Source organism: Panicum virgatum, chromosome 7K (genome assembly GCF_016808335.1).
Source record: "Panicum virgatum strain AP13 chromosome 7K, P.virgatum_v5, whole genome shotgun sequence".
Lineage (NCBI taxonomy): Eukaryota > Viridiplantae > Streptophyta > Magnoliopsida > Poales > Poaceae > Panicum > Panicum virgatum.
Window position 1 is genome coordinate 47283786 of NC_053142.1, and position 20700 is coordinate 47304485.

The 20700-nt window shown below is 48.5% G+C and overlaps 1 protein-coding gene and 1 pseudogene across 1 annotated transcript; both read right to left on the reverse strand.

Moving 5' to 3' along the window:
* Positions 1-21: 21 nt before the first annotated feature.
* Positions 22-2538, reverse strand: LOC120641777 (mitochondrial import receptor subunit TOM34-like). Its single transcript, XM_039918012.1, has 4 exons — positions 2198-2538; positions 1223-1411; positions 353-915; positions 22-276 (listed from the first exon to the last, which is right to left on the reverse strand). Exons 1-3 carry the CDS (start codon positions 2375-2377, stop codon positions 520-522), a joined length of 765 nt encoding a protein of 254 aa, XP_039773946.1. The 5' UTR covers positions 2378-2538; the 3' UTR covers positions 22-276; positions 353-519.
* Positions 2539-5307: 2769 nt separating this feature from the next.
* LOC120641778 lies at positions 5308-18978 on the reverse strand (annotated as a pseudogene).
* Between the last annotated feature and the right edge of the window lie 1722 nt (positions 18979-20700).

Consider the following 20700-nt stretch of genomic DNA (forward strand, 5'->3'; position numbering starts at 1 on the left):
CTTGCCACCACATGGCTCATATAACTTGCAGAGGAGCGAGTTCATGTAACCAAAAACGGATCATATAATAGTCCAAAATCCAGAGGACGCTAGGTGCACAGGTCCGCCGAGACGAGACTATGGTCCTAAACTGCGCTAGACTACTGTAATGTTATTAGCTTGGATCTTTGTACATCATGGACCCTGCCATCATATCCATCTCCATCGCTTCGAAAAACAAATAATTGCTCTGGATTATTGTCGGGCAGCATTTGAGTATTGGACAAATCATTTAACCTGCATACAAAATAGAAGATAAATATGTGGACTGCAGTTTAAATTCACATGACTCTGAAAACTCAAACGGACCTACCTGAGCTTATTTTCGAGATTGGGCAACCTGGTTTTGAAGCAAAATATCAACCAATATGTATAGTTGTTCATCCAAAATAATTTAACTGAAGATGGATAAGTGGCACCCTGGTCAGTAGGCATCCTGTCAGACTACACAGATTATAGTTTGAACATTGCTAATCTTGTTCACTTTACAGACCGCACAACAGTTCTGACTTTAAACTTATACTGCGGCAACTCTTCTTCTTCATCATCATCCCCGTCTTCACTCGAATCATCTTCCACGCTGTTCCACTTTGAGTAATCAAGACCTGAATGGCCCTTTGGTTTTGGAATGGCCTCCCAGCCCTGGGGTTTTGAAGGCAGAATGGGAGCAACATCAACCTTCTGGGGTTCACTTGCAGGTTTTCTTTTGAGAACAGGTCCATTTGAAGGTTTGTTCTCGAGAACCAGTTCAGTTTCAGGTTGGTCAAGCTTAGTGATAGAAGTCTCAATCTTCTGATGTCCTTTTGGAGGAAGTTCTTCCTTTTCTTCTTCAAGAAACATGGTCTCCTCTTCACACTCAGGAATAGGGGCCAGTGACTTCGAAACAATACAGCAGATGGGCAAAAAGAAATATCAGCTAAGCAAGCAAGCCATTTAACGGTTTGACTAATTGAGGCATTCAGGAGAAGTGGGGGAAAAAACAGAAGATTTGTAAGCTGATGGCAAAAATACAAAGATATGGGCAAGAAAGCTACAAATGACCAATCTAACCTTTTCTTTCTTGCAAAGGTCTGCTCATTTTCATTTTCAGGAAAAATGATTTTTCCAATTACAAGGCATGTCAGGGTAGAAGGTATGAGGAGAGTAAACCAAGGAAAATAATGAGAGAGAAAGTAAAACATACTAGCTGTGTCTTCAATCGTGCCTGCAGGTTCCGATATACTTCAGACGATGGATTTATCTCAATGAGCCTGTTGACATCAAACAGAGCTGACTGATAATCTTTCAGAGTAACCAGAGTCTGGGCACGTAACATCAAAGCTCCAGCATGCTCCCTATCCAACTCAAGGACAGATGTACACTCTTCTGCTGCCTATACCAGACATTGCAAATGGAGAATTCAGTGCTAATAATAAAAACAATAATGTAGAAAAGGGAACAATAAATGAAGTCTGCAGTCCCAGATGATTCAAGAAAAATATCTACTGTTAGTATAGAGGATCAGCTAAGTCATAACTTTCGCCCCTTACTAGGTAATTCAGGTTTTCAGTATCATTCTGCCCATGCTCATAGGAGATCAGGAAATAAGCTGTTTGTCCGTCCCAAAAATGTCAGGTAGTGAAGGAGATCATTCACTTGGTGTCATTGAAAAATTTAGTCACTTCCAGTGTTTCGTACTTTCAGGTACCCTGCCTAGTCCATTTGTAGTACTTTCTGCTATTTTTGGTATGGCAACTCCAAGCTTTTACAAGCTCTGCAGCTTCTCAAGTTCAGTCCAAGCATTCTAATGGACTGAACCTTAGAACACAAAATTTACCAGCAACTGAGCTAAATGCGCAGAGATCACCATAAAGCTAGATTGGAGACTAGAACAGTTTCACACAACAGTATCACTCCATTAAGGCATGCCTAGCGTATATATTCCAAATTACGCATCAAATAGTTGTATTACCACGTAAACAGAATCCACGAGCATCAAATCGCCGCTATTCCTGAAATCCGGAACCAATCAGGATCTGTATGGCCAGAAAACGATTTTTTTTTACCCAACTCTGACACTTGGAAGGGACCACAATCGCCACCGAAGCAAAGTCAAATCAAAGCACCCACGCAATCCTCCGCGAAGGAAAGCAACCCAGAGCAGAGGAGCCGGACGGACCTTGTGGAAGTCGTGGAGCTTGAGGTAGCATGCGGCACGGTTGCTGTGGAGCGCGATGCGCTGGGCCGGGGCCCGCGCCGCCGCCAGCGCCGCGGAGTAGAGCTCCAGCGCCTCCCGGTGTCGGCCGCCCCGGTAGAGCTCGTGCGCCCTCTCCACCTCCGCCGCGCCCGCGCCCGCCATCGCCCGCCACGCGCGGAGATCCCGGCGGCGATTCGGGGCCGGATGGATCGGAGGCTGGTTTGGGTCAGGGATTTGGGGGGATGGATAATCACGAGGGAGGAGAGGAGAATGGAGATGATGGCGAGAGGAGGGGGAGATTTGAATGTGGTTGGATGCCTGGACGGTTGCGGGTTGTTGGGTTTCGCTTGCCCGCGACCGCGCGAGGATCACGGCCGCTGGGGGTTATCTACCGGAAATGACGGGTTTGCCCCCCTTCCTTAAACCTCGAACCTTCCTAGATTTCCGGATGCCTTCGTGCAGGAGCAGGGGCAAACGCGCTTCGTTTTTATGTGTTTTCTTTTTGTTTCTTACTCTCTTCGTTCTAAAATATAAGTCATTTTAATATTTTTATATTCATAATGTTTGTTATGTATGTAGATATAAAATATATCTAGATCCATAGCAAAATATATGAATCTAAAAAATATCAAAACGATCTACATTTTGAAACGGATGGAGTATTATTATTACGCATAAAAGGAGTGAAACGGATGGAGTATTATTATTACGCATAAAAGGAGTCCGACATGCCACACAGTGATGGATTGTATGATTGTATATTTGTATTAACAGTTATAAATCCTAACAGTGATGACCTGTTTCAGGTTGTCACGGATGTTTTCTTTTCTTTTTTTTTTCTTTGGAATTTTCAGGCTGATGCTACTACCTTTTGTTGTTAGTTAACGGTCCTCAGCCTGCTTAGCTGCTAACACTGAGTGCGCTCTGCTCATCACAACCACCCAATTAGCCCATGTGACTTCGCGCTACGGCGTGTTAGTGGTTTATATTTTTTTAGTGAAAAACTTTGCTCTATACTTTTCATGATCTTTTGTTATGTAAAAAAAATCAAAAGATATTGGGAAGATCTACACGGGATGCATGGCATTGATCAATTAACAAGCCAACAAAGATACCATGATACACTTCACATTTTACACACTTCAGTATACTTTTTCTATGTCACACGGAGAGGGAGGGAGGGAGAGATACAAACAAGCTTACATATGGTTTTTTCTTTCGAAAAGCCCCTAAACTTTTAAAACAGAGCAAATATTACCTTACAACGGATTTGGTGGCTATTTTTTTATAAGAATGGTACTAAGAATTCTATGGGTTTTAGGAACTCTCGCACGCACTTTCGCTGTCGGAGGCTCTAGCTTCTCCTTTCGATGCCTTCATTTATTGAAGCATGTCCTCCTTATATAGTCGTGCAGAGAGTGCTGACATCTTCGCTGCTCTTGTCTTCTTTGACGAGCTTATTGTTCTGCGGTATAGCACTAATTTTTTGTATGGCGTTAACTTCTGCATAGCGCTAAGGCCCTGGTTCCAAACTTTTTTTCAGAAGTCCCTATCACATAAAAAAAATCTTATTATTTTATAGTATTAAATAAAATCTGTTTATAAATGTTTTTTGACAGCTGAGTGCTTTTTCGCGAGACGAATCTAATGAGCCTAATTAATTCATAATTTGCTACAGTGATGCTACAGTAACCATTCGCTAATCATAGATTAAGATACATCATTAGATTCGTCTCGCAGTTTAACCCTAGGATTCTGCAGTTAGTTTTATAATTAATATTTATTTAATACTTCTAAATACTAAAAAATACCTGAGACTTTTTTTAAGTCCCTGTTCCATAGTGTACTGCTAAAGTGATGCTTGAAAGCACTTTTTAGAGTCTAGGCATCATTCCCACCGATGCTTCAACACTATAGCACCGGGTGCCTGATAAAATTTTTTTGGCTTCGGTGCAGGAACATGCACCGATGCTTGGTCATTAAAATATACGAATGCATTTGGAGGGAAGGAGAGAAGAGACGATTTAAAATTTTTAATTCTATTTTGGGTTCCAGGTGTAGAAAGAGAATGATGCTGCACACTGTAATCATACAAGCGAAACAGGCATCACTATACTGTAGAAGACCTAACTTTGCCTCTTTCGCTTGAAGTTGCTTCGCATGCAATTTTTTTACACAAGTTCCAATGTAGATTCTTTATGACACCATGACAAGCTAAGCAAATTCTTCTGCCTTGCTATTATATTACAATCTTGTTATAGTTCTCGCCCGAATTATTATTATTATTATTATATTTTTTTCAGCAATCAGCATTCATATTGCGGAAAATTTTGGATTTTGTAGGTCCACGTGCCGGGAAAGGTCAGCCGAACACGGCTCGATCGTACGCCCATTCCACAAACCCCAACAGGGAGAACAAAAACAATATAGCAAAAGCACCTGCGCCAGCCCACCAGCAATGTAATGTGATGCATACTAAAATTAAAGAGTTGTTTGATTTTAGAGGGCTAAATTTTAGTTCCTGTCACATCAAAAAGAATTTTAGTATTTAAAAATATTAAATAAAATTTTATTATAAAACCAATTGCAGAACTCTGAGGCTAAACTGCGAGACAAATCTAATGAGATATATTTATTCATAATTAGTGAATAATTACTTTAGCATTACTATTGCAAATTATGGATTAATTAAGCTTGTTAGATTCATCTTGTGAATTAGCACTTATCTGTCAAAAAAAATTATAAATAGATTTAGTTTAATACTCATAAAATAACAAGTTTCTCTTTGATATGATAGGAACTAAATTTAAGTCCGTGGAAACAAACAACACCTAAACAGATGGCTTGGAACGTTCGCTGGGCTCTCCAGACGTGTAACGCGGCCACCGACGAGAACGAGATCGTGCCATCGTGCAGCAGCAACCAATCCAAGGCAGACCTTGCAGCGACACGCACACGCTATCCCATTCTTGACGGGAACAAACCCACCACCGCCGGCATTGCCACCCATCGGACGCGATGTTGCGCCGCCCGCGACGCCAGCCGCGGCGGCTGATCACCGGCCGGCCGAAATTCCCGCACCAGTTCAGAGCGCCTTCAAGAGTAACCTGTTGCCTCACACAAGTAGATTCCTCACTTGAAATGTAACTTGGAGATTACAATTACAACCGAGGTCGATCTCCTTTCCTCCAAAATCATCATAGCTGTATACACAGTGCAACAACCACAGAAGCATCACCGCGACAAAAGGGATTCCGCCAGGCGCCCAGGCCTCCGCCCTTCAGTTCCACGACGGTTGTCACCGGCCCTCGTCGATGATGGAGGTGAACAGCGGCGACGGGTGCACCGGCGTGGCGTCCCCGGGCTCCGGGGTCGCCAGCTGGACGCCGGAGGACGGCTGCGTGGACGACGACCCGACCTGGCTGCTCGTGAAGGTGCCGCTGCCGTCGACCTTCACCTGCCACTCAGTGATGTAGCTCGGCTTTGTCACTTCCTCGGCCATGTCGGTGGCGTCCCCCGTGAGCAGGGAGACCACCTTCGACATGGGGGGCCGCTTGTGCGGCGCGCCCTGGGTGCAGTGGAGCGCGGATGACGCGCAGGACCTCGTCGCCATTGTACTCGGTCAGCTTGGGGTCCACGAAGTCCAGAGGGCGCCCGTTTTCGTACAGTTCCCACACCTGAAAAAGGATTCAGAATTTGAGATGTCACATTACTGAAAAGGATTCAGAATTCTGAACATAACAGTAAACTAGTGTATCAGCATTGTTTCTCCACCACTAAAAGAAACAAATTTGAACCTTCTCTTTAAAAAGAAAACTGAAAACAGTTAGCTCTTGCACCGCTACCGGATTCACAATCAAGCTTCTATGACAAGCACATTATATTCTAGCATAGCAAAAAGACACAGAACACACAAATGCCTTGAGAATGCATATTGAGAATTCCAGACATGCAGTGAAAAACCAAGCTATGTGTAGGGTTTAAAAGTAAATATACTGATCTTACCCTTTCAAAGATATAAGTCGTGTTTTCATCGAATGTATTTTGGTAGTTTGATTCACCAGCAACAATCTCCAATGCGACCACCCCAAATGCAAACACATCAACCTTCTCAGTCATATGACCTCTCATGGCGTACTCAGGTGCGAGATAACCACTAGATGATACAGTCAAAGACAGCAAAGAAACAACTACCATTAACTTACATTTGCAAATAATATAACACCATATTCAAAGTAGAGATGAAAAATACACTTACAATGTGCCAGCAACTTTTGTGCTGACATGGGTCTTTTTGCCATCATAAAGCTTGGCAAGCCCAAAATCCGAGATCTTCGGATTAAGATCAGCATCCAGTAACACATTACTGGCCTTTATGTCCCTGTGCACGATGCGGACGGTAGACTCCTCATGGAGATAAGCAATACCCCTTGCTATGCCCAAACATATCTCAAATCGTGTCGGCCAATCTAGATGCAAACCTCCCTTCTCTGAATATAAAGATTCAGACATTTTAAACTTCTGCATTAAAGTTGCACTCCATATATCATGTCAGATCAGAATAAGTCATACCAAACAAGGCATGATCAAGGCTCCCATTCTCCAGGTACTCATAAACCAACAATGGTGTGTTGCTCTCAAGGCAGCAACCATACAACCTCACAAGGTTACGGTGCTGCACTCGAGATATGGTTTCTATTTCAGCAGCAAATTGCTTTTTCCCCTGATTAGAGGATTGAGAGAGCTGCTTCACGGCCACCACTCTTCCATCACTCAACTTACCCTGCAAGAAAGTTGCATATCTTTATTATTATGCAAGGTATTTCATAGCTCAGGCCAAGGTTTGCTTATGAGAGCACTTGAAAAGCATCAGTTTAGGGGAGCGGCAGTGAAACTGGGTAGTCATTGGACCATCCCAGCCCAGCCCAGGTTCGAATTCTCACGGTGTCATCCTCGCAAAAATCATAGAGAAAACCAGGTCCCTAGTGTCCTGTGATGCAGGGGGGCTATCCCTTTTTTTATTTTGATAATCATGGGGGCTATCCTAGCCACTAGCCCCTAAAGCACCAGTTTATGATAAATGTCATATCCTGACTTTTGTGTGTAGTACTATTTAGAGTATAGGAAACAGCGTTTAAGCTTTCATAAGTTCACACATCAGATTATACACTAGATAACTAGAAGGACAAACCTTGTAAACTGATCCGTATCCTCCTTCACCAAGTAGGTTACCAGAACAGAAGTTTTCCGTAGCTGACCTAAGCTCACCATAACTAAAGGCATTTGGCCTTCCAACTATGGTGTACAATTCTGCAAGGTCAGAAATAGTTTATTAGCATAATTTCCATGTGCAGTTAAGTCAAGCGCACAATGGGATATTAGTATATCCAGTACCTTCTAGTTCTAACAATAGTTTTCTCCTTTTCTGACACCATAAGAAGATCCCGACCAGTGCAATCAATGCAACAACTGAAACACCAACTCCAACTCCAACAATCACACCAGTTTTACTGTTGCTCTTGATGTCTGCAGAACTACGCACCGTTGGGACAAAATCTGAAGAAAAGTTCAGTTAGCTGGAGCATTGAAAACCTTGTATAGAACATAATTGAGATGGAATATGCATATTTAAAATAGTACAATTACATCAAGTACTAAAGAGGATAATGTCAATATGAGCGTTTATCATGGGTGTTCTATGTTTGTTCTACTTTTGATTTGAAATGGCATAAATTCAACTCAAATTATCCTGATTAATCAGTTGTTTGTGTCTACATTTACTTTTCCGCTACCACCAGTCAAGAAAACTTTGACTACTAACTTATAGTAACATATGCAGTTATAAAGATACAACATGAACATACCAGTGCCAACAAATCTCCATGTTTTGATTAATCTATTAAATATAACAGTTTTATCAAAATTTTAAATTTTTAAAATTATGTATACAACACCAACAAGTTCCTTTTTTTGTGATTACACTAGTATGTGTTGGAGTATATATTGAGCCCATGTGTGTAGAGGCTCATCTAGAGGCCCATGTATTGGATCTATATATACCCACCCATCTAGGGTTGGAGTAATAGAGCAATTATTCCCGTCATTATGGTATAGAGCCAGTTTTTTTTTCCTCCCTACCCTGCAGCCGCCGCCGGCGGCCTCCATGGCTGGCCGCCGGCCGCCGGCGCCGCCCCTCCCGGCGCCGTCCCTCTTCCCCCCTTCCTCCTTCCCTCCCCTCACCTCTTCTTCCTCTGCTGCCACGCCTCCCCTGCAGCCGACGCAGAGATCCTCTACCTAGGCCGTTGCTGTCCCCTGCCCGCAGATCCGCGCCGCCACCTCTGCAGCAGCTGGCGCGGACGCGGAGGCTGGGCACCCGCGAGCCGCCGCCCTGGTTTCCTCCCTCCAGCCGCCGGGTGCTGCCGCCGCCGCCGCAGATCCCGCAGTCGTGGACGCCGCCGCCGCAGATCCCGCAGCCGTGGACGCCGCCGCCGCCGTGGGTGCTGGCGCCGCCACTTGGGGAGCTGCCGTGGCCGCCAGCGCCGCCCAGCAGGCCGCCGTGCAGCTGGCCGCGGCCCAGCAGCCTGCTGCGGCCGCCCCTGCAGCCCAGCAGGGCCCTCCGCCCGCCGCGACCTCTGCTGGCGCGGGTGCAGGCCCCGCAGGGCCCACGGCCGCCGCGCACGCCGCCGAGCAGGCCGCCACGTGGGCTGCAGCGCAGGACGTCCACCGCGCCGCCATCGTTGCTGGCAAACAGCACGCCGCCGCAGCCGCCGATCATGCGTGGTCCGGCCTCGGGATGGCGCCCGCGGATGCGCCGCTCTCCACCGCCGCCCTCCGAGGGCAGCAGGCCGACGCCGCTCTCGCCGCAGCCCTCCTCGCCGCCAAGTCGGAGGCTTCGGCGGCCCAGGAGCGAGTCCGTGTGGCAGCCCTCGCCTGGGAGCGCGAGCGCGCCACGGCCGACGCACTCGCTCTCCGGGTCGCCGAGGCGGAGCGCTACCTCCGCGTCTCCTCCGGCTTGCCCGTCGACCCCGAGCATGGCGCCTCTTCCTCCCACCAGCCCCCGCCCGCTAGTTCTGGACCCCGGTACGACCCGACCGACCCCATGGTCGCCCAGCTCCACCTCCAGGCCGCCGGCGTCCAGAACATCAGGGCCCTAGTCTCCGTCCTCCTCGACCCCGCGTCCTCCTCGTACGGCCGCTGGCGGGACCAGGTCCTCACCCTTCGCCGCTACGCCCTCAACGACCACGTCCTCGTCGACTTGCCGATCGAGGCGCGGGACGTGACGTGGCTGCGCCTCGACAGCGTCGCTCTGTCCTGGATCTTCGGGACCATCTCCCTGGATCTTCAGGACCTCGTCCGGACCCACGGCGGCACCGCACGGCAGGCCTGGGTGGCGCTCGAGGGGCAGTTCCTCGGCAACGCCGAGTATCGCGCCCTCCAGCTCGACGCCACCTTCCGTACCTTCGTGCAGGGGGACCTCTCCGTCGGTGAGTACTGCCAGCGGATGAAGAGCATGGCCGATGCTCTCCACGACCTCGGGGATCCGGTGTCCGATCGAGTCTTGGTGCTCAATGTCCTACGGGGACTGAGCAGCACCTACGACCACCTGAAGGGCTGGATCGCCCGCCAGAGGCCCTTCCCCACCTTCCTGCAGGTCCGGGACGACCTCGCCCTCGAGGAGATCACCAGGGGTCTTGCACCCGGATCGTCCTCGCCCACCCCAGCCGCGCTCGTTGCTGCTCCACCGGCCTCCTCAGCTACTCCAGCCACCTCCCTCGGTGCTCCTCCAGCCGGGCAGGCCGGAGGAGGGGGGGCCGTGGACGTCGCCGGCGACGGGGTGGTGGTGGTGGCACTGGTGGCCCTACTTCTGGGAGCACCGGTACGGGTGGGGGCCGTCGGGGCGCGCCGACACCGGCTCCGGCTCCCACACCTGCCCCTGCCGCTGGAGGTACGCCCTGGCCATCCTTCAGCAACCCATGGTCAGGGCGCATCTCGATGTGGCCGTTCCAGGGTCCGGGAGGGGCGCCTCGTCCTCAGCTACAGCCGGCGGTCATGTTCACTGGCGCTACTCCACTCTTCGCGCCGTCATGGACCCCGCCCGCTCAGCCCAGCCAGCCGCCGACCTGGCCTGGGGGGTGGGATCAGGCCGCTCTGGCGCAGTCCTTCAGCACCATGGGACTGACGCCGCCGACCAGCACCGAGTGGATCGCCGACTCGGGTGCCTCGTTCCACACCACTCCCGATGCTGGTATCATATTTTCTGTCCGACCCCCACACCCCTCTTGTCCTTCTTCTATCATGGTTGGTGATGGGTCTTGCCTTCCTGTCACCGCCGTGGGTTCTGCTCCTCGTCTTCCTCGTGTTCTTGTTGCTCCTCAGATGGTTCACAACCTTCTTTCCATTCGTCAGTTTACTGCTGACAACTCCTGTTCTATTGAATTTGACTCTTCTGGTCTTACTGTGAAGGATTCGGTTTCCCGGCGTCCGCTTCTCCGATGTGACAGCCCGGGGCCCCTTTACACTCTTCGGCTTCCTGCTTCCGCTGCTCCGCTTTTGGCTTCTTCTTCGTCTACTGCTTTTGCCGTGACGGCTTCTTCCACTACCTGGCACCGCCGGTTTGGACACCCCGGCCGCGACGTTTTGGCTCAGCTTAGTCGTAGTACAGATGTTCCTTGTACTAGGGCTCCTGCTGAGCACCTCTGTCATGCGTGCCAGCTAGGTCGTCATGTTAGACTTCTGTTTCCTTCTTCTTCTTCGCATGCTGCGCATGCTTTTGATCTCATCCACTGTGACCTGTGGACATCTCCTGTACTCAGCATGTCTGGATATAAATATTACCTGGTCATTGTTGATGATTTTTCTCATTACTCTTGGACTTTCCCTTTGCGCGTCAAGTCTGAGACTTTCTCTACCCTCCTCCACTTCTTTGCCTGGGTGTCCACTCAGTTCGGCCTCACCGTTAAGGCTGTCCAGTGTGACAACGGGCGGGAGTTCGATAACTCTACCTCCCGGTCTTTCTTCCTATCTCGGGGTGTTCAGCTGCGTATGTCTTGTCCGTATACCTCTCCTCAGAACGGCAAGGCTGAGCGGATGATTCGCACGACGAACGACGTCGTGCGCACCCTTCTGATCCAGGCTTCTCTCCCCCCGCGCTTCTGGGCTGAGAGCCTCCACACCGCCACCTACCTGCTCAACCGTCTTCCGTCCACTGCTTCTCCTGCTCCCACTCCACACCACGCTCTTTTCGGTACCCCTCCTCGCTACGACCACCTTCGGGTCTTCGGGTGTGCGTGTTACCCTAACATGTCCGCCACCGCTTCTCACAAGCTGGCGCCCCGCTCGACTCGTTGTGTGTTCCTTTGGTACTCCCCTGACCACAAGGGGTACCGATGCTTTGACCTCACCTCTCGCCGTGTTCTGATCTCCCGACACGTTGTCTTCGACGAGTCGGATTTCCCCTACTCCACCTCTCCCACACCTTCTCCTGATCCCGAGCTGGCGTCCCTGTTTCCGACTGACCCGGTGGTCCAGCCACCGTTACCTGTCTGTCCTTTTCCTGCAGGTTTTCCCGGCGCACCGGCACCGCTTCCGGTGATCCCTGCTGCGCCGAGCGCGGCCCCGGTACCCGCGGTCGTGCCACGCGCGGCCCCGGTGTCTCCCACTGCGCCACGCGCGGCCCCGGTGCCTTCCACTGCCCTGCGCGGTACGCTCAGCCGGTGCAGGTGTACCGGCGTCGCTTGGCGCCGACCTCGGCGCCGCGGCGGTACGCTGAGCCGGTGCAGGTGTACCGGCGTCGTTCCACGTCAACACCGGCGCCGCCTCCTGCTCCGGAGGCTCCTGTGACACCGACACCGGAGCCGTCGCCGCCGCCGCCCCCTCCGGCTCCCTCTCGAGCAGAGCCGGAGGTGTACCACCCGCCGGTCATCCATCGGGATCCTCGACATATACATCCCATGGTGACTCGGCGGATGGCGTCCCAGGCCGCGACTCTCTCCGCCACCGAGGGAGAGCCGCGGGTCTCTCCGGTACCCTCCTCTGTCCGCGACGCCTTGGCGGATCCTCACTGGCGTCGCGCGATGGAAGAGGAGTACGCGGCTCTTCTTGCCAACCAGACGTGGGATCTCGTGCCGCGTCCGCCTGGTTGCAATGTGGTGACTGGCAAGTGGATCTGGACGCATAAGCGTCGGGCTGACGGCACACTGGAGCGCTACAAGGCTCGATGGGTTCTCCGGGGGTTCACTCAGCGGCCTGGTGTGGATTATGATGAGACTTTCAGCCCGGTCGTGAAGCCTGCTACGGTGCGCACGATCCTCTCACTTGTGCTCTCGCGCACTTGGCCTGTGCACCAGCTGGACGTGAAGAATGCATTTCTTCACGGCACTTTGTTAGAGACTGTTTACTGCTCTCAGCCTGCGGGATTTGTGGACTCGAGTTGTCCGGATATGGTCTGCCGGCTCAACAAGTCTCTCTATGGACTGAAGCAGGCTCCACAGGCTTGGTACTCTCGGTTCGCAACGTTCTTGCTGACACTGGGGTTCACCGAGGCCAAGTCTGACACGTCTCTCTTCATCTACCGCCGTAGGGATGAGACGGCATATCTGCTGCTATATGTCGATGACATTGTGCTTACAGCTTCCAGTCAGCAGTTGCTTCAGAGTGTCATCTCTTCTCTGCAGCAGGAGTTCGCTATGAGGATCTTGGTCAGCTCCACCACTTCTTGGGCGTCACTGTTGAGCCTCGCCCGTCTGGTCTCCTTCTGCACCAGCGGCAGTACGCCCTCGATATTCTGGAGCGGGCTGGGATGACTGATTGCAAGCCCTGCTCTACTCCAGTCGACACTCAGGCGAAGCTGTCTGCTGATCTGGGTGCTCCGGTGGCTGACCCTACAGCCTACCGGAGTCTGGCCGGCGCTTTGCAGTACCTCACCTTCACCAGACCGGACCTCACCTACGCTGTTCAGCAGGTCTATCTCCACATGCATGATCCCCGGGAGTCACACCTTGCTGCGCTGAAGCGTCTCCTCCGGTACGTCCGTGGCACTGTGGACCTCGGCCTGGTACTTTACCGCTCGTCCTCTGCTGAGCTGGTGGTCTACACTGACGCTGACTGGGCTGGCTGCCCGGACACTCGTCGCTCCACCTCTGGCTACGCCGTCTTCCTGGGCGGCAACCTGGTCTCCTGGTCGTCCAAGCGGCAGCCGGTTGTCTCCCGCTCCAGTGCCGAGGCGGAGTACCGGGCTGTCGCTAACGGCGTGGCGGAGGCGTCCTGGCTACGACAGCTCTTGGCGGAGCTCCACAGCCCGCTCGCCAAGAGCACGCTCGTCTACTGCGACAACGTCAGCGCCGTGTATCTCCACCAACCCCGTCCAGCATCAGCGGACGAAGCACGTGGAGATCGACCTACACTTCATGCGCGACAGAGTCGCCATCGGCGATGTTCGGGTACTCCATGTCCCGACTACCTCCCAGTTTGCTGACATCTTCACGAAGGGGCTGCCCTCGTCGACCTTCTCGGAGTTTCGATCCAGCCTCAACGTAGCCGGTGGCTAGTTGTGGCTGCGGGGGGTATTAGCCCTTTTGTGCTCTACTTGTACTCTCATCTTGTTCAGTCTTGAACACCGCTGCGTCGGTTGTTCAGACTGCGGGGGGGGGTGTTAGCTTTCTTGTTGTCCAGTCTTGAACACCGCTGCGCCGGTAGTTCAGACTGCGGGGGGGTGTTGGAGTATATATTGAGCCCATGTGTGTAGAGGCCCATCTAGAGGCCCATGTATTGGATCTATATATACCCCACCCATCTAGGGTTGGAGTAATAGAGCAATTATTCCCGTCATTAGTATGCATTGGTCAATACTCCAAGATGTCACTCTGGGCAGTAGTATAACTGCAAGTCTGGAATGTAGAACAAAGAGTTAAGTTCAGGTGAGTACTTGGAGTTGCACTCAGAGCCGATACTGCAGGCCCATAGTATCCCTTAGAAGGAATACAGCAAGTACCCTTCCCAGCCCAAAAGAGATGAATCTCAAGGAAGTTTTTGGTCACTGGAACAACATACTGCTTCTTAACCACAGTGAAAGATTTCCCTCCTGCTGTCTTTCTAATGTCAAAGTTCTGCTCCTTGCGCTCACCCTAAACAAGCATTAAGTATCAAGCACAAAACATCATATGAATTAAAAGCATCAGATGCCAGCCAGATATAAGTTTGTAGCCACCTGGATGTAGATATCAAAAACCCTCCTCCCTCTGCTTGTCCAAGACTGTATGTCTGGAAAGTCAACCTCTGCAAATTGAAGTGTAATGGTGTAGTTTCCATTCTCAAGTCCAATGCCATAGTATCTCAGAGATGATGGTGACATCCTTGCTGTTTGGAAAAGTGCAGAATCTAGCGTGTTATCAAACTGGCGTGAACTGTAGATTATGTAACTTCCATTGGGTGCATTCGTGAATAATCCAACGCTGCTAACACCCCATGTGGGTGCACCCGCCACGTAGTATGATGCAGCTCCAAGATTAGCATTATCAGCCTGATACATAGAATTATCTGAACCTGATATGGTTCTGCTACCACCACAGTCCACAGCAAAGGAGGCAGCTGCATGCAATTCATCAAAACTTAATTGAAATATGCAATTGCAAGTCCAACATTATGGAATAGACACATGCTCGAAATTTCAAAGAGTTAAAGCATTACACTGTGGAGAACCGAGAAAGCAAGGAGTATTGCGCTGAAGGCAGTCCAATCCCCATGGCAAAATACTGCAGATGAAATGTTTTACTATTTTGAGTTCTGATTACAAGCTAAGACAGAGAACTTACTTTTATGCTAGCCTTAACAATAACAGGGAGGATGAACTGGCATTCACCTGTTATTGGAGCTATCCATCACAAAGTCGTTGGCCACCAAATTTCTTAGTACAAAGTAGAACACATGGGGAAAATTAGCTATTACTGTTAAATTGAATCAGGCAGGCTTTGTGCCCAATAAATAAGCAATATGCTTTCATGAAAGAAGTTTCAGAACACAAACATACAATTGTAAATTTTTCTCAGTAGCCCATGAAGGAAAGTTTCCTGAGAGATGGTTGTATGAAAAATCTCTGGAAAAAGGTACAAAAAAGGTGAACTTCTGATTGCAGCGAGTGTGCCAAAGCAAAGATAATGTGAACATACAAATTGGTCAGCAAGGGACTTTTTGTGGCAGGCAGACTTCCCGAAAGGCTATTATTCCCAAGAAATCTGATTCAAACACATTTTGGAAGTAGAATATTTGCAAATATCAACAGAAGATTAAAAAGAAAGAAAAAAGAGGTCATTAAAACAAGTTATGCAAATTTTAGCAAGTAATGCTTACAAATAACTAAGCGATGGAAGATTCAAAATCGATTGAGGTATTTGTCCTGTGATATTGTTGAAACTCAGGTCCCTGTGATAAACAGGGAATTTAGCGTTAGAAAACAAAAATGACAAAGTTCAACATAAAGTTAAAGTATAATTTGTCACTTGATGTGATTTTCAGACAAGGGGAACACGCTTACAATAAGCTTAAATTTCTAAATTTGGTGAAGTCCACTGATGCTAATGTATCAGATATCTTGCTGTTCCTCAACACTCTGCAAGATGGAACCTTAAATGTTTAGGCTCTTAAACTTGAGAAGAAGAAAAAAGTGGAAGGCACATGTCGTACAGTTCACCCAGAGATGTCATGTTGTCAATGAATGCCAGTGGAGAGCTTCCACTTACTATTTCGCCTATTCTTCTGTTACATTGGAAGAATCAATGCCTTAGTTACTGCCATTATCTTATCTTTGCAATGACAACAATCCTACAGTCACAAAAACTACCAGGGACTCACAATTTTGATAACTTTACAAGATTTGAAAGGCTTGTGGGAATGGGGCCTTGAAAAGAATTCCCTTGAAGCCTCCTGAAATTTCAAAATATTTGGTTAGTAAAGTAATACCTATGCTAGTTCCTAAAGAAAAATGAATTGTGCTATAAAAAAAGATGATGTAGGTGTATATGCAACATCTTGCACTTCTCCAAAACGGTTAATGGCTTTCTTTACTATGGTGTTGAGAAAAAAAATTTCAAAATATTGAGTCTTAGTGGTTGTCAAATATAGATCTTACAGTTCAGTCAGGTTAGTCAAGCTCCCGAGATAATCAGGTATCTGCCCAGTGAAATTATTGTCTGATGCCCACCTGGATGCAAGATGACAAGGGTGTTTAAGATTATTGGTTTCTACCTCAGAAGAAAGAAGAAATCCACTAGTTGATATCTTATGTTACAAAATTACAAGATTGAGAGATTCTTCAGTTGCGACAATGTCGACGGCAGAGGACCGCTGAAGTCGTTACTATCAATGTATCTGCAACTCAAAGATGGATAGTATTTTTTTAGTCGTATTATGCAAATAGCTATCACTTTAAAAGATAAATAAAGCATAGATGAGTATGTATAAGACATGTAAAGCAACCAAATAGACAGCTTACATTTGTCGAAGTTTTGTCAGTTTCCCCAGCTCGTCAGGAAGTGTGCCATTAAAATTATTTGACCCCAATGCCCTAAAATAATTAATTAATCAAACTAGTTTAGCTCCAAAAGGATGTCCGAAACGAAGTGCTGGTAAGTACCTTTTTTACAACTAATAACATGATTGGAGGATCTTACAGTGATACGAGATTGGTAAGATTTCCAAGCTCCTTTGGGATAGGTCCAGATAATGCATTGATGCCCACAGTCCTTGTGATTTACATGTAAAAGAATGTGAGATTTCTTTAATGCAGGAACTGCAGCACCATTTTGAGTTCAGAGTATTACATGGACTCCAGAGCAGTTAGTTCTCCAATGAATGCTGGTAATGGCCCAGTGAAGTAATTTTTTCTCAGGTCCCTGAAATGTTAAGCAGCGTTAATATTGCACGTCTCACGCGGAGACCAGATTGGGTGAATTGTGTTACTTCATGATCTTGATGATTCGCAGTAGATTTCTGAATTCAACATGAATTTGAAAAACTTTATGCACACTGCAGTACTACGGTTCGAGCCCCCCTTGGGTTGAATTTAGGTATCTATGGCAAAGATGTCTAATGCCTTAGGCACAAGCTACCTTAACCAAACAGACACTATACGTGCTACTCCAATTCTGACAAGAGAAGTCCTGGACACTGAGCAACAGACAAATCAGCAGCAAACGAAATTGGCGACTGTGGTTGGGGGCTGTGGCAGCTGACGTGACGCTGACGCATAATGGCTGCAACGATGACGGACTTGCTCTACTTCTACCTTAGGTTGGACAGGAGCGATTGCAGAGACTAGAGGGAAGCTGGACACGAGCAATTGCAGGGACCAGAGGTGAAGGAGTAAAAGTCGGGAGGACATCGCCACCGAGCAAAACCTCAGGTTTGAAGTCGGAACGCGAGCGGGGCACTCCTCGTTCCTCCGTCCGGCAAGAGATATCCGAGCGCCTTCGCCGTCGAAGAGCACTGGTACGCGCCCAGTGACGGCGGCGGCGAGCGGCGAGCGGCGGCCGGTGACCTCTCCGCCATTTTGGGGACTGAATCGGAGTGGAGCGCAAACAGTGGAGGCCTTGCGCATTGTGCAAGTGGAAGTGTTATTCATTCATCGTTAGCAGGCCAGACTGATTCAGAGAGCCCAATTCCTTGTTGGCCCAATGGGCTTTTCCTAACAGGAGTTATCTACAGTGCTTCTGCTGCTAGCCTGCTACAACGACCTCCCCCTGATAAAACGCTCTCTATCACCCGAAAATTCATCAAACTCTAACATGAACTCCCATGAACAAAATTGGGAATAAGGAACATCACAGTTGGGAAACGGTAAGATTCAGAAGGAGAACAATTTGTTATAGCTCACAAACCAATTTTTAGTTTTAGGCAGGCTATGCGTGCAAGTAAACAAGTCATCAAAGTTGACAGCACATACAGCTTTCTGAGGTGAGTGAGGTTCCGCAGCTCCTCTGGAATCGGACCGACCGCATCCAGCGTGTTTATCTTGCTGCACCAACATCAAAGAGAGGGGGAAAATAGTCTGATGAAGAGCTAAGGAAGTACTAGCATGGAAAGTCGGTCCCAAGAAACAGCAGCAGCAAGGCTAGCATTTTTTCTGGGAGGGGAGAACTCACAATCTCGTGACGTGGCAGAGCGTATTGTTCTGGTCGGAGCAGTCGCACTTGATGGCCGGGTTGAAGGCCGGGTTGTCGTCGAGCTGCGTGTCGTCCGTCGCCGCGCCGCTGCAGGGGTTGCCGCTGATGTTCCACGACGGCGGCGCGCTCAGCCCCAGCTTGCTCAGGATCGCGTTCACCGCCGCCGCTGGACGCACAAACGCCACCCCGGCAATCAAAATCAAAGCCTCTCATCGACCATGATCAACAACCTTTCACTTCTAGAGCTCCGTCGAGCGAGATACGTACCTTCTACCGGATCAGTCTGCGGCGCCGCCGGCTGAGCTTGAGCCGCCGCGCTCCAAGAATTCAGCAGCAGCAAGAACAGCAGCACGGGGAAGACAGAGCCGCGGAGGAAACCGCAGCAGCTCAGCCTGGGCTTCATCTCTCCCTGCCCAGCCCGAGCCCGAGCACGAGCCCCTCCCTCCCTGCTCCCTCTGCTCCCTTCAGATTTCTCTGAAACAAGTGGTGGATCGAACAAAGAAAGCCGACAAAAGCGTCCCGGGCTCACAGCTATGGAACCACCATGCAAACGATGCGGTGATGTGGGGTAGCCAATTTGCCTATATGAAATTGGCGCCACTAATACTGTACTAAATTGCTTGTTAAGGAGCTGGCTAGCATGCTACTCTGGCAAGCGGGGTGATCACGAGGATTAGGTGGTGATTGCTGGATATATTAGCTGAATTTGGGTGGCGCGGTTTCAGATTGGGCCTCTATGATTTAGCAGATCACTTTTAAATGACTGAAGTGGAAGGGACCTAGCTAACCTAAGGTGACAAGAAAAAAAACTCGGCCGGGTGGGGAAAGACCGTCCCACCGGTATTAACTTAAGAAGAAGCATCGGTTTCCCCGATCGAGAAAATCTTCGAACCCTGCCCCCGCCCTGACTAAAGGTGACAAGACGACAGAGGTCCAACGAATCCAGTACCCACCTGCGATTTTGTGTTCAATTCTAACATTGCTCTCTGACTCTCTTTCTCTCTATATAGTACGAGTGAGCACTGGTCAGTTGACATCCCTAGATTTTTTTTTCTAATTTCTGTCCTCTCTAACTAAGGGCATTTTGGTGCGCTTTTGTCCTAAGATGGCGACCTTTATGTTTCTTTTTTTTTTCTGATCATTGTTATACTAGCTAGGTGAACATGGTTATTTCAGAGATGTTAATCTACGCATGAGGTGCATGCATGCACATTTGCATTTTCGTCACATGTGACTTATGTGAGGAGTTTTGGTTCCCTTTTTGCTGTATACTGCTTGGACTTCAACCTCAACGTCAGCATCCCCTATAATCAGACGGAACAAAAGGAGAAATTCAACGCCGTTTGCCTTGAATATCGACAAAAGGTCTGCCACACGTTGATAGGAGATTATGTGTATTACTGTTGCTTTCCACGTATCTTTTCAGAGATTAAAATAGATCTAGCAAGCTAGTAGTACAGGATAACACAAAGTGGATTTGACAAATTTTAAATTACTACTTGCTAATAGCTAATAAAAAAACGCAACGGTGGGCATAAAAAATAGATTAGCTTTTTGTCATGTCGATGCAGACATTCTATCCAACCATTATTCGTCCCAACGCAGTGAACGGAGGCTCCTCATAGTTGCAATTGGCATTGTTTTACTTTTACATGCTCTCGTACTACTCTAGACTAACCTCTTACTATCTGGCCCGTTGATGCTATGCCTCAATAAAGAATTTCTTTTTTTTAGTACATAATCGACATGCGACAATCTCACAAGCTCTGAATTGACAAACGAATTGGAAAGCAGATGACAGACGTCGAAATTCATTTATATCATCAGGACTAAAATGCTTAAGACTTTTTTAGAACGGGACACTTTGTGCACTAACAGCTTTGTACAATTTCAACCAACATTTCTTCGACGGAATAATGCTAGCTGCCTTAATTATGTTCACATCACGGATGTGTGAACTAGTGGACTTTGAATGGATCGATTAACAATGGTAATTGAGTAAGGATATATGATGCAAGTGGGCATGGCAGTTTATATATTATGTGTGTCCTTTTTTACAGACCACTTGACCCACTGTGAACCGTGAGTTGCTAATAGTTGGCACAAGATTTTTTTTTTGAGAAATCTGGCACAAGAAAGTTTAGACTAAAATGCTACCGAGTTAGATCAAGAGCATGCAGAAATGCTATCCAACTTAAAGCATCTCTAGCAGTCTCCCAATCGCCAATCCAACTACTATATTGGGAGAGTAGGTAAAAAAAATAGTGGTCCAACAGTCTCCTAAAATCTTTCTTTTTTTAATAATTATTGGAACAACCTAATAATTCACCC

What these genes read in the sequence shown, in the direction of transcription:
- LOC120641777 (XM_039918012.1), bottom strand. Translation starts at nt 2,377, where the DNA reads ATGGCGGGCGCGGGCGCGGCGGAGGTGGAGAGGGCGCACGAGCTCTAC. An exon ending in AGCTCCACGACTTCCACAAG is followed by an intron (nt 1,412 to 2,197) that starts GTCCGTCCGGCT and finishes TGTCTGGTATAG; the next exon opens with GCAGCAGAAGAGTGTACATC. An exon ending in CACGATTGAAGACACAGCTA is followed by an intron (nt 916 to 1,222) that starts GTATGTTTTACT and finishes ATTGTTTCGAAG; the next exon opens with TCACTGGCCCCTATTCCTGA.